Here is a 17,668-nt window from a genome sequence, read left to right as displayed (position 1 = left end):
AAGTACTACATTAGGCATTATGCCCCAAGTAAAAAAACTAAAAATTTCAAAAATGACATAAAGTACATCAGATTCAAAGATTTCCTAATGGAACATGTAGAAATCCTTTCGAAATGCCAGTTACACAGAAATATCTACTTGGAAAGCTTCGTTTCCTGTTTGAGTACCAGGAAATCACAGTCATCCAGCTCTTGAAACTGCTGTTTGTTTCAGAGTAATTCCACTGCTCAAAATTCATGCAGTGCAAGTTAGATGATTTGGCAGTTTGAAACTGCCTCAGCGGCATCGTGGCGCAGTGGGTAGCGCTGCTGCCTCGCAGTTGGGAGACCTGGGGACCTGGGTTCGCTTCCCGGGTCCTCCCTGCGTGGAGTTTGCATGTTCTCCCCGTGTCTGCGTGGGTTTCCTCCGGGTGCTCCGGTTTCCTCCCACAGTCCAAAGACATGCAGGTTAGGTGGATTGGCGATTCTAAATTGGCCCTAGTGTGTGCTTGTTGTGTGGATGTGTTTGTGTGTGTCCTGCGGTGGGTTGGCACCCTGCCCGGGATTGTTTCCTGCCTTGTGCCCTGTGTTGGCTGGGATTGGCTCCAGCAGACCCCCGTGACCCTGTATTCGGATTCAGCGGGTTGGAAAATGGATGGATGGATGGATGGAAACTGCCTCAGTGGTGGATCTGAAGCTAATTCTGGTTTGGTTCCTGGCTTGTGGTCAGTGCCCTCAGGAGAGGCTTTTGCATTCACAACCCTAAACTGGATGAATTTGTGAATGTGCGGTATGTATACATGGGAATGTTCTGTTCTGTTACAATTCACAAAAGTACAAGATGTATGAAGACAGAGTAATTATTAAGTAAAGAAAAAGTAAATAGATTGAACTTAATGAATATTAATTTCCAACCTCTCTTAAAAGGTACATTTATATATTACATTAAAAACACATTCAATCTCACTTAATTAATGGTTTACAATTAATTATGGATATGTTAATAATATAGCATATAGTTTACATAGAATAGCAACAATGAAGAATAGGTTATACATTTTCAATTAAAATCAAACTGATACTGCATGTAGCCTATATTTTAAATTGTGAAACTGCAAAAGTGTATAGCATATAAGTACAAGCACACATAGATAGCTAAACTAGAAGGACTGTATTTTATTTATTGACTAAAATAGTTTTATGATGTAGATATGTTGCCCCTGTACTTCAAAAACAAAAGAAAGAACTCACTGGCACACTGGTATAATATGAGCACCTGAAGTAAAATATTGAGCAAAGAGACTACTCTTTACATTGTTTTAAAACCTAACAGTTGACTTGCTAGATGGATATGTTTGTGTTGCTTATGGCACATACAGTAAGAAATATACATGTTTTAACTTTATGATATGATATGCATAGGGCGGCACGGTGGCGCAGTGGGTAGCGCTGCTGCCTCGCAGTTGGGACACCTGGGGACCCGGGTTCGCTTCCCGGGTCCTCCCTCCGTGGAGTTTGCATGTTCTCCCCGTGTTTGCGTGGGTTTCCTCCGGGCGCTCCGGTTTTCTCCCACAGTCCAAAGACATGCAGGTTAGGTGGATTGGCGATTCTAAATTGGCCCTAGTGTGTGCTTGGTGTGTAGGGGGTGCTTGTGTGTGTCCAGCGGTGGGTTGGCACCCTGCCTGGGATTGGTTACTGCCTTGTGCCCTGTGTTGGCTGGGATTGGCTCCAGCAGACCCCCGTGACCCTGTGTTCGGATTCAGCGGGTTGTAAAATGGATGGATGGATGGATTTGCACTCGGTGGAATTTCTGCAAAGAACGCACAAAACATCATGCACCCTGTTTCCCCACAGCTTTGGTACTACAGTACATTTCAACTATCAAAGCATGCAAATATATAGCAAATAGCACCTGAAGAGGAAGTGCACAAATTAAATCTGAACGTAAGCACAACTACAAATGTTCTCCTGAGCTTAGATGAAGAAGAGTACTTCCACTATTTAAAAACCAGATTGATTTTAAAAGTTAGCTTAAGAAAACATGGTCATCCAACCATTTTCTAAACCTGCTTTATTCTGACCATTGTTGTGGAAAAGCTGGACCCAATCCCAGGAAACACAGGGCACAAGCCAGGAACAATCTCTAGACAGAGCACAATTCCAATGCAGGGTGATCACACACACAAACACGGGCCAATTTAGCATTGCCAATCCATGCAGAGGGGACCTTGGACAGGAACCTTCAACTCTGTGTTGTGAGGCAGCATTGCTGCCACTGTACCACTGTGTTGCCCAAACATGGCCATGTTAATGATAAAATTATGACTTCCATTAATCATTACCCTGGTCTCTTAAGTTTGGTTTACTCACATGAACCTTAGCTTTTAATAAACAAAGATGCTGTGATTCCTTTTTTAACATTAGTGAGTAAGTTACAACCCAATAAGACATTTGCTATATCAGTAGATCAAATAGCCCCTGCACTAGCCAAAAAAAAAAAAAACAAACAGATTGAATACGGAGTAATGTATCCAGAAAGTTAGCAGAGGATCAGCCTGCTTCATTCATCAAGTACATCATTAATAAATTCCTGCCAGATTTTAAAGAACATCTGGACTTTTCCTCATAAGTTATTTTTTTCACTTTTAATATTAATTATAACAGGACATCCCTTTCCCATTTTGTTATGGTGGATGAGTTAGGACTCTTCTAGTGAAGCATGAAGAGGCAATGTGCTAGTAGCATAGTGTAGATCAGTGGTTCTCAAACTGTGCGGCAGGCCCCCCTAGGGGGGCATGAAGTAACAAAAAGGGGGGTGTGAAGATGTGAAAAAAAGAAAACAAGAATCGAAAATATGAAAAATACATCTATTGAAACCAAAACAAATTAACTTAAACTACATTCTGATACTAGAAAAATAAATATAGAGTTATATAAATGTTGATAAAAGTTAAGTAGGTATAATAAAATACGCATCTATGATATATCATTAATTAAAAAAGAACAAATTGGTATTAGTGGGCTCCTTTCAAAAAAATGTTAGGGGGGCGCGATTAAAACTGTTATGAAAACTCGGGGCGTAAATACTTAAAGGTTGAGAAACGCTGGTGTAGATTATCACAATAGCCTGTTTACTGTGTGGTAGTGTCCCAGTTGGGGCGGCATGATGGTGCAGTGGGTAGCACTGCTGCCTCGCAGTAAGGAGACCTGGGTTCGCTTCCTGGGTCCTCCCTGCGTGGAGTTTGCATGTTCTCCCCGTGTCTGCGTGGGTTTCCTCCGGGTGCTCCGGTTTCCTCCCACAGTCCAAAGACATGCAGGTTAGGTGGATTGGTGATTCTAAAATTGGCCCTGGTGTGTGCTTGGTGTGTGAATGTGGGTGTGAGCGTGTGTCCTGCGGTGGGTCGGCACCCTGCCCAGGATTGGTTCCTGCCTTGCGCCCTGTGTTGGCTGGGATTGGCTCCAGCAGACCCCCTTGACCCTGTAGTTAGGATATAGCGGGTTGGAAAATGGATGGATAGTGTCCCAGTTGACATTACCCCAAACAGCGTTGTCAGGGGATTGGAGATTAGTGGAAGCAAAATTTATTCTAGCAAGGTCTGCATGTCAGGCCTTCTCAAAACATCTAACACAGAGTGGCAGATACTTTACAATTAAGGCATTGATGCTGAGACTGTTGCATGTTTAAAACTGATTTTTTTTCTGCCATTGTTCTTATATACACTAAACAGGAAATATTCCAGGAATTGTATGAGGTCTTGACCTAGGAAACTGCCAGTTCGACTTTCCTAGGATTAATGATTGTGTTTAGTACACATGTACATTTGTTACATTTTACAATGTAAACTTTACTGGTAAATTTCTAGGATACTCTGCATGTGTGAAAGACATTATTGATAGATTAGGATGACAAAATAATATATAAATATTTGCACATTAACATAAATACAACAGATAAACAATGCAGAGGTGGACCAATGATTATTACAATAGCGTTATTAACTCAATAGCTTTTTTAACTGTATTAACTCAAAAGAATGTCACAGTGGCACAGTGCACCTAGGTATAGTCTTGTAAGTGCTATAATTGCCGGCTTCGTGCACTAACAACTGTAAACCTAATTTTGCCCACCCCTGTTTAAATACAGTGTCTTGGATGCAAATACAATTGGGCAAAATGAGCGAATCTAGAGTTGCTCCTAGAGATCTTGTAAAAAAATTCACCAATCAAAGTTTGATGAACATTAAAGCAAAACTGATTTTAACAGTGTAGTAGTCAAGGTCAGAATTATACAGATATCAGAAACTTCACAAACCAGCCATGACCAAATGATTAAAGTGGCAATATGCAGCTCTCACAGAGAACAGGCTGTTTTGCTATCACACATTATTCTAGGGATTTCCACTGGTAATCAGAAGGTTGTTGGTTCGAATCCCGTAAACGCCAAAAGTGACTCTACTTCGTTGGGTCCTTGAGCTATTGTACAACCAGGACGGAGCAATTGCAGGTTAAGGGCCTTGCTCAAAGGCCCAACAGAGTAGGAACCAGCAACCTTTCAGATATTGGTGCAGATCCTTAGCCTCAGAGACACCACTCCACCCCAAAGTGAGGGCATTAAATTTACAGAGCAGTTAAGGTTTGTCACACTCTGCGTTGGCTGGGAATTGAACCCGGGTCAACTGCTTAGAAGGCAGCTATGCTCACCACTATACCACTAGATTACAGAATATTACAGTACCACCTGGGAAGTAATTAGTCATTTATTTATTTTCTTTTATGGCAACTGCAACCTACAGCTAAATAAACTGAAATTATAGCTATTGGTTATCTTGGCAGCTAAGGGACCTGTACAAATAGTCTGACTGCAAATAATTCTCATCGGCAAAACCTTCAATCGGTGGTACAGCATGGCATTTTCAATATAAATTACTACAACTTGAACAAGATATTTTACCTGCTTTTTTCCATTTAAATTTTAGATATGAGAGACTGGCACCTCACCCCAGGATGGATCCTGCATTGTCCCAAAAATGGTGGGTTAGGTTCCATATAATTTTTCACACTATAAATGTGTTAAGCAGATCCAGACAATAACAACATTGTTATGGATAAATCAGCTTCATTATCCGTATGCTGAGTGGAAATAATTATTTGAAGTCACTCGCTGGAACTTCACTGACATATCTAGTTTTTCAGATCTTTTACTATCAAAGACTAAATTTTAATTTTACTGTGGGAGAGGAATTGTAGTAAACTGCGAAAGATCATAACATTTAATAGCCATGTTGAGTGTTTTGGATTTGTTTTCTAATCTGGATGTTTCGAAATTAATTTCTATTTATATTTTGCATCTGTTTTATTTAGTCCTGAATAAGGACACTCAAGGCTGCATCACATTAGTTGCTAGTGGTGCTTTTCTGTTTGCAAAGCCTAAGAGACATATATGTCAATTTTTCACAAGGTGGGCACCATGTTATTTAACAGTGAGTGGTTATGGATAATCCCTGACTGTATTTTACTTTAAAAAAATCAAGAAACTCATGAATACACCATAAATTCATATTATCATTTAAAACTGTCTAAAATGCATCTAGGAGAACACCCAACTTGTGAACAATATCATTAAGTGTCCACTGCACTATGTCAAGTGTTTTAGGTGTGCTCTATGCTCATATCATTTTGGTTCAAACGTTTTGCATATACAGTGCATCCGGAAAGTATTCACAGCGCATCACTTTTTCCACATTTTGTTTTGTTTCAGCCTTATTCCAAAATGGATTAAATTCATTTTTTTCCTTAGAATTCTACACACAACACCCCATAATGACAACATGAAAAAAGTTTACTTGAGGTTTTTGCAAATTTATTAAAAATAAAAAAATTGAGAAAGCACATGTGCATAAGTATTAACAGCCTTTGCCGTGAAGCTCGAAATTGAGCTCAGGTGCATCCTGTTTCCACTGATCATCCTTGAGATGTTTCTGCAGCTTAATTGGAGTCCACCTGTGGTAAATTCAGTTGATTGGACATGATTTGGAAAGGCACACACGATTGAACATCTCTGGAGAGATCTTAAAATGGCTGTGCACCGACGCTTCCCATCCAACCTGATGGAGCTTGAGAGGTGCTGCAAAGAGGAATGGGCGAAACTGGCCAAGGATAGGCGTGCCAAGCTTGTGGCATCATATTCAAAAAGACTTGAGGCTGTAATTACTGCCAAAGGTGCATCAACAAAGTATTGAGCAAAGGCTGTGAATACTTATGTACAAGTGATTTATCAGTTTTGTTATTTTTAATAAATTTGCAAAAACCATCACGTAGACTTGGATCAAAAATTACTCCCACTCCTTTAACAGCAATAGTAGGAGTAACAGCAGTAACAGTAAAAAATCTGCTGTAGTATCTACACTAAATTACTTGCACAAAGAATTACTATATTTTCCTTAACATGAAGAATCCTATACAACTTATCATAACTAAATGGAAAACTGAAAAAAACATGTTCTCTACAATAAATGGTTCAAGTTTTTTTTTCTCAGAATTTGACAAGTACAGTAATCCCTCCTCCATCGCGGGGGTTGCGTTCCAGAGCCACCCGCGAAATAAGAAAATCCGCGAAGCAGAAACCATATGTTTATATGGTTATTTTTATATTGTCATGCTTGGGTCACAGATTTGCACAGAAACACAGGAGGATGTAGAGAGACAGGAACTTTATTCAAACACTGCAAACAAACATTTGTCTCTTTTTCAAAAGTTTAAACTGTGCTCCATGACAAGACAGAGATGACAGTTCTGTCTCACAATTAAAAGAATGCAAACATATCTTCCTCTTCAAAGGAGTGCGCGTCAGGAGCAGATAATGTCAGAGAGAGAGAGGAAAGCAAACAAATCAATAGGGCTGTTTGGTTTTTAAGTATGCGAAGCACCGCCGGTACAAAGCTGTTGAAGGCGGCAGCTCACACCCCCTCCGTCAGGAGCAGGGTAAGAGAGAGAGACAGAGAAAAACAAAACAGTGAAAAATCAATACGTGCCCTTTGAGCTTTTAAGTATGTGAAGCACCGTGCAGCATGTCGCTTCACGAAGCAGCTGCACACAGAAGGTAGCAACGTGAAGATAATCTTTCAGCATTTTTAGACGAGCGTCCGTATCGTCTAGGTGTGCGAACAGCCCCCCTGCTCACACCCCCTACATCAGGATCAGAGAAAGTCAGCGCAAGAGAGACAGAGAAAAGTAAGTTGGGTAGCTTCTCAGCCATCTGCCAATAGCGTCCCTTGTATGAAATCAACTGGGCAAACCAACTGAGGAAGCATGTACCAGAAATTAAAAGACACATTGTCCTCAGAAATCCGCGAACCAGCAAAAAATCCGCGATATATATTTAAATATGCTTACATATAAAATCCGCGATAGAGTGAAGCCGCGAAAGGCGAAGTGCGATATAGCGAGGGATCACTGTATTTAAAAAATAATTTCTAAAATAAGCATGCTCTGTCTGCATCAAACCATTCCTGCTGTTGTAATTAATATAAAGAACCACAGCAGACTGTCTCTTTCATCATATGTTGTTAGTTGGATGGAATTTGTATTTCAAACATAATGTTTGTATAATTATATACTGTAAATAGTATAATGGTATAGTTGACTGATTTGTGTTGTATTGTTTGTGTAAAATTTTGTGTTAAATGTATGATTGCTGAATCAAAAAGCCACTGAGGACAACATCCACTCTTTGACACTGATGGTTTTTAGTAAGACTTTCTAAAACTTTATATATATCCAGACTTTGCTATCTATTTTATTTTCTATTGTACTTTCTTCTATTGGTATTATTTTACTTTAATAAATTCAATATTGCTTTTACATTTCTGTACTTTGTCTTTATACCTAGTGTAACTGAAGTAATAAAGTAAATATTAGGGCACCTGGTGCTGGGGAGATTGCCATTTGCCCATCCTTGCAGGGTTTATTAAGGCTGAGAGGTCGCACCACAATAGAAAAAACAAATGCAGTAGAATAAGACTCCACTGGTTGGTAAGTGGCATACAACCTAAAGGTGTATGAGCATTCGTGTGTCTCAGGACACCTGCACTTTGTTCGTCCCAGCGTTAGTGAGTCCCTAAGTAGGGTACTGAGGAGTGACAGGCATTGTAGGCATCACTTATTCATACTTATAGTACATGAATGGGATTATCTGTGGAATACTACAGAGAGACTGTAAGTTAGGCATCACTCATACGTAATTGTGTGAACAGGATCTCCGGGTGTATGTTAATGGTAACGTGCAAAAGTATACCAATCAATAACGAATGTGTCACACTCATCCCTTGATAATACACCATTCACATCAGCTCAGTATTCTGCTGCATCAATCAAACATTCAGAGCTTGTAGGATTTTAACATATCACTAAAGCTAAGCTGATATTTTGAAGCTGTAACGATTTTTCTGTTATAAATCAGTGACTTGTCACAACAATACAAATTTACTTTTTTCTCCATTTTAAACTTGTTAAAAGTATTGTATTTGTAAAATGTTATGCCTGCTGCTTGTGATTTACAATTCTACCTATTCCAAAATATATAACAATGGTTCCGAAGGATTAACTAAGTGTATGCCTTTTCCAAAAGAGAAATTATTTATTAAATAAAAAAGTTTACAAAGCATTTTGTAAAATCATACCAGAATTGCTAAAATTTGAATACATTTTAAATAATTAGTAACAACTATACTTGGATGTGACTATCAAGATTGCACGAAATATTCAGAGGCCCTTAAAATACGTATGGAAATACTGTTCATATATTTCATGGACATACACTATTTTTTTGAATCATTTCTTTTTTTCATTTATTGAGCTCACTGTTTTGTCAATTTGTGGACTACGGCAAACTTAATCATACACACTGACCTTATTTCACTTCCAGGTAAACTGAACAACATTAACATTATAAACTTCTCCTTTTTCCTTTTGCACCATCTTGCAAGGATGTAAAAGAGTGTCTATAAAAACAACACAGTGGAAAACCTAAAATAAAACTAAGTATTCTTCAGATTTGCTCACCCAGTCAATACAAACATGCTATGGGCAGGCCTGGTGTGATCTACTGTATGTCACAGTGCCTCCTAAGCAGATTGTTGCTGACGGTCTCTACTTCTGCCTAAACAAAGAGTTGGATATATCTCAAATTTCACTGTGATGTTTGACTGATGAATGACTGACCTTTTGATGTTCTTAAAAAAGCAATAATAGGTTCCTATATGTAAGGACATCAACTTATACCGCATATCATTTTTCATAGTCAGATTGTTTCTTTAAGTGAATGGCCATCTGAAAGCAGCCCTGTATTGAAGAAATCTTTCAATATTAGAGACAACAGCAGAGCTACGAGTAATTTAAAAATGCAAGGGAGCATGATGAAAGTATCTATACACAATACTGTACATATTTTATTGGTTGAAATTAAAAGTTGAATTATATTCTTTTTAGAAGGGCTAGTCAGATCTTGCCTTACACATCCAGCTGTAACCCAAAGGCAAGAGACTGTAGAAAGGAAAAACTTAATTTTGTACTTAGATTACAATTTATTATTGCAAAGTCTAAATGTAAATCTTGCAAAGAGATAAGGCTTTGAGCCAATACAGAGCTTAATGAGGCCTCAGTAGTTTTCTTGCCCATATTTCTTGCCCATAAGGGGATTTTTAATTTGTATTTCTTGTGTAAATGACAGACTATCATGCATGTCTATACATTGTATAAAGTCAAAAAGAGTTTGAAAAACAAACAATGTGTAGCCCGAAACAACCTTCATATTTTTACCACCAAAATAATAATACTATTACTTGGCATAATCAGTGTTTTGTTTAATGCCCTTCTTTTATAATACATTTTTTGTTCTACAAATTTAAGAAAACATAAACGTTGGATGAATGGAAAAGTAATTCTTAATAAAAAAAAAAGATCTAGACTAGCAGTGTGCAGTGGGGATGGTGCACTGCTGACCTCGACTCGGGACGAGCTAGAAGAAGTGGCCAGGGAGAGGAAAGTTTGGGCATCTCTGCTCAAGCTGCTGCCCCCGCAACCTGACCTTGAATAAGCGGAAGAGAATGGATGGATGGATGGATGGATGGACGATATATTCCTTCTTTGACACAATTGTTAATATTTAAGAAACAGCTTGCACAATACTTCATATGTCACCAAGTTTAGTCAGAAATGTTTAGGCATTTATTATATAAAAAAACAAATTGTATACTAGTGAATTAAATTTTTTGCTGTTTATTTCAAGAAAGCACATATTGAAGTTTTTTCAAACATGGAAAGCATCTTCATGTGACTCCCAGTGATGTTGGGATAAGCATTAGTTTTCTATGACCCTGAATTAAAATCTCAAGATAGAATATCAATGGATTTTCTTTCATCTATTTTTCAAAATATGAACTTAATATAAATATGAAAATATATTGTACTAAATTTGACTTCACAGTAAGTAAAGGATACAGTTCCTCACTGTTATCTCCAAAGGTTACTTAGGTGGTCAGTGCTGTCCTCTTGAACCTGCCACAATACTACAGTTTCTGCAAATTATATATCTTCATCTCTTAACCTGTACGCCTCAGCATTACCAGAAAATGTTACCTTTCCTCTACAGTCCAAATTGTCTTTTCTTGAAACAAGACCACCCAGCTTTACACAGATCCAACCCAAAGAGTACATATCTTGTAAAATACGTATGTATATTTAAATAAGACCACTTACTGAAAAGTTCACTAAAGCCACTCTTTCTACATTGCACTATAGTATTCTGAGTTGTCAATGGTGATGAAACCACCATGACAGAATTTCTGAGGAATGGGCACAAACAGGCAAGACATTAGAAACCACCCCAATTGTATCTTAAGGGCACTGCAACTTTGCAAAGCATATTCAAAAAACAAACAATGCAGCTATGCATAAATGGTAAGAAATTATGATCAAAGTAAAATTACCTTAAAGAAGCATACATTTTCTCTGCTGGATATCCTAACCCCTTATTATGGAAGTTAACATATTCCTTTGGACCCCAACTACCCTCAAGACCCATGAATCAACATTCCAGGAAGTAAAGATTTTTGCACACTATGGGTTATAGTATAAACTACTCTGATTTCTGCTACTTTACATTTTACTGAAAAAAGCTAAAAAGTTTAACTAGGAATTTAAAAACCCATCAAGTATCACTTGATTTTCTTGAAAATGATTAGCCATATCTGACAAATGCTTGCTTTTTTAACAATGTAAAGTAACTGCAATAATAAAACATTATGAAACATCCATCCATTTTCCAACCCGCTGAATCCTAACTACAGGGTCACGGGGGTCTGCTGGAGCCAATCCCAGCCAACACAGGGCACAAGGCAGGAACCAATCCTGGGCAGGGTGCCAACCCACCACAGGACACACACACAAACACACCCACACACCAAGCACACACTAGGGCCAATTTAGAATCGCCAATCCACCTAACCAGCATGTCTTTGGACTGTGGGAGGAAACCGGAGCGCCCGGAGGAAACGCACGCAGACACGGGGAGAACATGCAAACTCCACGCAGGGAGGACCCGGGAAGCGAACCCGGGTCCCCAGGTCTCCCAACTGCGAGGCAGCAGCGCTACCCACTGCGCCACTGTGCCGCCCCGTTATGAAACATTTCAATAGTACTTTTGTCTAAAAGTAAAGTTTAATCCTTCAGTTTAAAATTAAAGTGATGAAATTGGCTTTGACAGATAATAAACACTTAATGTACAGAAGAATGAAATTCTGTACTCAATGAGACACAAACTGCCATTGACTGCTGTACATGTACTAAACCTGTCTGTGTTAAAAAGAATATTTTAAATTCTAAACCTTTTGCACATTTGAAATGTACTATACCGCGTTGGGCTGGCACCCTGCCCAGGGTTTGTTTCCTACCTTGTGCACTGTGTTAGCTGGGATTGGCTCCAGCAGACCCCCGTGACCCTGTTGTTAGGATATAGCGGGTTAGATAATGGATGGATGGAAATGTACTATAAGATTATTTTTCCATTAAAACTTTAAAAATCAAACATTGATCCTACTTAGAGCTTTGCAAAGGTAAGAGTAGCTTAAAAATGAAATTAAATCCTCACTCTCCTATGCCACATTTGAAGTTAAAGGTATCAGTGAGTCACTATTTAGCTGAAAGGCTGGCACAAATCCTTCATGGGTTTTCTCACTCTGCCATAATCATATACTTTTTTAACTGTTACTATTCAGTAGTATGTGCTAAAATAGAATAGCACTTTTAGATGGACACAAGTGAAGGATAAATCAATGATTTTTTTAATATTGAAGCATACCTCATTCTCCTCCTCGTTTTGTAGGGGCTGAGTGTAGGAATCATGCTTCCGGATGAAAGGATCTATCACTAATAAAAATGCCATGTACAGAAGCAAGGACCCCACCACCGACAGGTATATGATTATTGTTACCTGAAATCAAATTGAAACAACAGAAGGAAGCATTGAAAAAGGAGAAATCCAACAACACACTCATCTCATATGAAATGGTACATCGAGCAGCTTATTAATTTATTTTTAAGCACTAAATAAAGTGTCACCTAAGAAACTTCACTTACAAAAGCCACATAGAAGAGGTCATTGTGACCCAGTGTCACCAATGCCAAATTTGATCTTGAGAGATCATGTTGGACAGTCAAAAACCTTGCTTTAGACCTCTCAGTTCTATAAAATATAGAAAATATTGCAGCTGATCCATATATTGTGGAGCACTGGTTTTGTATCATTCTATTTAAATAATTTAAAAAATACAAAAAATAATTTTTAATATGTAAAGTAAGTTGTATATTTCAGCCAAAAATTTTTACTACCCTCGTAAAGGTTAAGAACACTTATCCCTTTCTACTCATCTCCTCCCTATGAACACGTTAACTTTGAAATTCAAACTAACTTATAGCAGGTGATCTATAGACGGACACCACCTATGAGTTATCTCATAAAACCATCTTCAGACTGAGCACATTCGTGGGTAACACACGTAAATATTGGATAGATTTCCCACCGATTAGCGTCTCATCACTACAAAACTCAAATGGATACAGTGACATTAAACTGCAATGAATCTGCAAGATCTGACTTGTTAGGCCCAGCCAAGTTATTGTACAGCTGGTGTGCACAATGCCATTATTGAACAGGTGGCAACAGGTGCACAAAGAGCTGATGTGCACAAAGAATTTTCTGTTCCAGGAACTACAAGATAATTCAATAAGATTTTTATACAGAAAACACTTTTTTACTGTAATTTTTGCTCAATAACAAAATGCATTTAATAAATTTATTATTGTGCACAAAGAATTTTCTGTTCCAGGAACTACAAGATAATTCAATAAGATTTTTATACAGAAAACACTTTTTTACTGTAATTTTTGCTCAATAACAAAATGCATTTAATAAATTTATTAGAATAACACCCTGATTTTACATTGGTATTAGGAACAATTTTCCATGTATTCACTGTGGCAGTCAACATGTTAAACCAGGTCACAGGATCTACTGTTCTCACCAGGGTTGATGTTCAAAATGTCCATAACTTAATCCGCATAAAGAAAGGAGATTAATGGAAAATTGTGTTTAACATTTATGTTGGCACCATGAGTACAGAGTGATACCATGTGGACAGGATAATGCTCCAGCAATCTTTCAAAATTTTGTTAATGGCAGCTTTTGTAATGAAATTTAAATTCATACTTGTGGTGTCTCTATAGGAGACGGAATCAGACTGTAGTCATAAAATGACAAATATGTTTTGAAATTTTCAGGTAACAAAGACAGCTGTTTCGAGGTAAGGTAGTTATGTTCACTACTCATGGCACCAGTGAGTGGCAATGCATTGGATACTGATTAGCATATGCAAGTAAGAATTTCACTGCACTTTCTACAAATCACAATAATGTCCCCATACACTTGTTTTAGGAATCTATACCATGGGTTATATAAATGACATTTAGATTGTCTCAAATGGATTAGATTTGCATGTGTTTCATGTATGAGAAGTGTTGCAAAAACTTTGTGATAACAATCTATATATTAAATTAGAGAAATGTGAGTTTTACAAATCTCAGTAGTATTTTGGGGTTATGAGAATTCCTGTACTAGAATTACTATTGACAAAGATGAAGTTGTTGTCATAATCTTTTGGAAATCATAGAAAAGCTTGGATCAGGGTAAATGTTTTGTCTGGGAGGGAGCCATGTGTCACAGAAATTCCCACACAGAGGGAATGTTCATTCATGTGTGTTTTCAACCAAAAATTAACTTTGATTAAGCAATGCTATGATATTGGAAATTGTGAGATTTTAGCAATCAAGTGAAAGTAGTGTCAATAGCTGGAGAGTAGCAAATTCCTATTCATGATCATAAAAATTTAGTTTATTTGAAGTCTGCTAATTCTGGGCAAGCTTCATGGACCTTGTTCTTCAATAGGTTTAAATATGGCATTTCATATAGACTGGGTGAAAAGAATGGTATAGATGACTCTCTCCCAAGACAATATAAACCCAAAACGTTGACTATGGAAAAAGATATTATATGTTTCACAGGGAAATTTTTAACAGCCACCATTTTTACAAATCCTGGTGAATTAATATCTAAAAATTCCTGAATCCATTGCCTCCACAGACATAACCCAAAAAAAACACCCAAAGGAAAACTATATGTTCTACCCAAAATTAGAAAAGACATCTTACAATGAGCACACTATCTAAGGTGTTTGCTTATCCTGTTATCAAACAAACATAAATGAATATTGAGATATATTTATATGTTTGTAAATTTTCAAGAATTGGTTCTGGTATGTAATGTATGCAATAGGGCTAAACCAGCTCAACAGTTTCTTTTAGGGTTGCTGCATCCTGTGCTTCCTTCTTGTTGAGACTTGGAGGCAATCACCACAAATTTTATCATCAATTTATTAAACTGTTAACACTGTATGTTAGCCCAGGTCTTGAAATGCACTCACTTTATTCCCCTTAGAAAGTTACCCTCAGATGGGGAATTTGCTGATATTTTTATAGATGAGATTTCCAGCTTACATGAGCTTCCATCCTCCTTTATTTCTGATAGGGGCCTCAGAACATTTCTCATTTTTGACAGTTCTTTTGCACTAAACTGGGCTGTAAGATGAATTTGACTTTTGTTTATCATTCAACAAACAGATCATTTGCAATGTACCAAAATTTTTTTACTGTATGGTGGCTGACTTTCAAAGTAACTGGAAGAGTATGGTACCACTTTGCACCAATTATTTAGGTTACATTTTTGTGTTATATTTTACTCAACCATAAACATTGTGGATTACCATGAGCCACTAATTGTGTATGTTAATGGTCTATCTCTAAAACATTCCTAGAGCCAAATAAACTGGATATAATTAAAGGTTCCAGTGAAGAAGTAACAGCTCAGGCTACATAATGCAGTTATTCTGTGCATGCTATTTTAAAAACAGTGGGTTTAATATTGGTTAGGACACTCACAAGATAATAAACAGGAGATGATTATTCTGAGTCCTTTAAAATAACTCACGAAACAGATCATACTTGTAACAGGATTTCTAAGTGTGTGTATAAAATGGATTGCACTACTTAGTTTAGTGAGTTTACAGCCAGGAAATGATCTGAAGATGTATTGCTAGAAACGTAGCGTAATGATAAAATGGGAAAATAATGGAGAATAGTAAAAAATAAGAGACTGAAAATATCATGCATTGATGTCCAACTGTGGGAAACAGAACAAGTTTTCTAGCATTACAGTGTAAGAAACTAACACCTCAGGAAGGAACTACAAGGAAGCCAACATTTCTTTTGGATTTGTTGCTCCTTCATTATTCATTCCTTTCCGTATGCACAGTGACAGTAAAAAAATAAAGCACTCAAAAATTTTAAATTTAAATGTGTGTCATAGAAACTTAAAACAAAATCTGTCATTCTCTGGCAAGCATTATGAACTGTGAAAAATAAACTAAGGGTCAGCATTATTATATATGATAATATGACAAAATATTTTACAAAGCAATCATTTACAGTCTTACATAATAAACAAACAAATGAATTTGACAAAAATATACTTTGGTTTGCTATGCTCATAATGAATCCACTGTGTAACTTTAAACCTCAAAGTAATTAGGTATACTGTTCTTCTACATAACTTAAAACTGCATTCTGCATTAGCAATTTGAGTCAATTATTAAAAAGTATCTAAATGTGCAGATTGTTTTAAATTCAAGTAATTATTTAATTTATTCACTTGAGAAATGTGCACCATAGATATTTAAGTGAACCAAGGAGACTCTGTTACCTTGATGGTGGTGCTGCTTCTTTCCTCATATTTGCATTCACACAGCAAGCAATAGGCTTCTACGTCATTTCCTGGTACAGGCATGGGCTCCACCACGTGTAGGCAATTGCTGCAGAACACACAATAATCCAGCCAACATATTCAAAATCTGCTTATTCATTTTATCAATAAAGGTTTACAAATAACATTTAGCATAACCAGGCCAGGCTATTTAGGGCAGCAGACAAATGGCAATTGAATTTGAACATTTTATTGGGTATGTTTACAAACAAATACTACACTATTTTACAAACACTGTATAAACCCCCTATTTTAAAATGTATGCAATAAGGAGTGCTCCTTTCACTTACAATAACTGAATTAAAGCCAGGTTTAGCTGATATAATTTGACCTACAGACAGAGGGCAGCTGAAATACTATATTTAAAATGTTTTCTGACAGCATACATTAAAATCAGTGGTGTCCAATGTTGCTACTATTACTTGCCATTCTTTTCCTGTAATGAAAAAGGCCTATTCATCCAATTAAATGGTTATCCTGATTAAACAGTGTATTTCCCTGTCAATTTATAAAGTAGAAACTGAAATACTAAAAGTTAAATTTTTTTCAAAAAATTAAAAGAATGTCTGTTATGACCTTTAGTCAAAAAGAAGTACTTTAAAATTCCACAACTTGCTTGCTTCAAAAACATTTTCTAAACATTAAAACAAAATTTCTGTTTACAATGAGCAGATATACTGTATATTATAGAAGTTAATCATGCATGTTAAACTGGGTAGATACTGTATATCATTATCCATCCATCCATTACCCAACTCGCTATATCCTAGCACAGGGTCAAGGGAGTCTGCTGGAGCCAATGCCAGCCAACACAGGGCGCAAGGCAGGAACAAATCCCAGGCAGGGCACCACAGGGCACACACTCCCACACACCAAGCACACACTAGGGACAGCACCTAACCTGCTGCTCTTGAGACCCACGTTAAGTTTGTGATTGGATTAAGTCTTTGTATGAAATTTGCACATTCTTTCATTGTTCATGTGTGGTTTCCCAACAACATGGTGGTATGATGGAATGCAACAAGCCTTATTCTAAAAATAAAATTCCATTTGATTTGGCTATGTAGAAGACAAATACTGTCCCCCTCAACTGCTAAGTGTCAAAAGTGTCAAAAATATTGACCAAAAAACATGTTATTTTAAAATTGGGCATATACAATCCAACAAATTTTTCCTAAATATGTTATTTACTTAAATACTCAAATATTTACAAAAGTTTCAGAATAAAATCATAATCTTTATGGATCAAATTTAATACTATTCT

At 37.1% G+C, this 17,668-nt stretch overlaps 1 protein-coding gene across 2 annotated transcripts in view; it reads right to left on the bottom strand.

The window, feature by feature from the left end:
* The window catches only part of tmem9 (transmembrane protein 9), a 40,791-nt gene that overhangs the window by 14,082 nt on the left and 9,041 nt on the right, over nt 1-17,668 (bottom strand). For both annotated transcript variants that reach the window (XM_028797038.2, XM_051924664.1), the window contains exons 4-5: nt 16,345-16,453; nt 12,334-12,465 (exon numbers count right to left, since the gene is read on the bottom strand). In XM_028797038.2, the coding sequence (XP_028652871.1) occupies nt 12,334-12,465; nt 16,345-16,453 (241 nt within the window). The remainder of the gene's footprint in view (nt 1-12,333; nt 12,466-16,344; nt 16,454-17,668) is intronic.

The sequence above is a fragment of the Erpetoichthys calabaricus genome, chromosome 3 (assembly GCF_900747795.2).
Source record: "Erpetoichthys calabaricus chromosome 3, fErpCal1.3, whole genome shotgun sequence".
In the NCBI taxonomy this organism is placed as follows: Eukaryota; Metazoa; Chordata; class Cladistia; order Polypteriformes; family Polypteridae; genus Erpetoichthys; species Erpetoichthys calabaricus.
The sequence above is the reverse complement of the archived record's forward strand: the minus strand, read 5'-3'. Positions and strand labels throughout refer to the sequence as shown.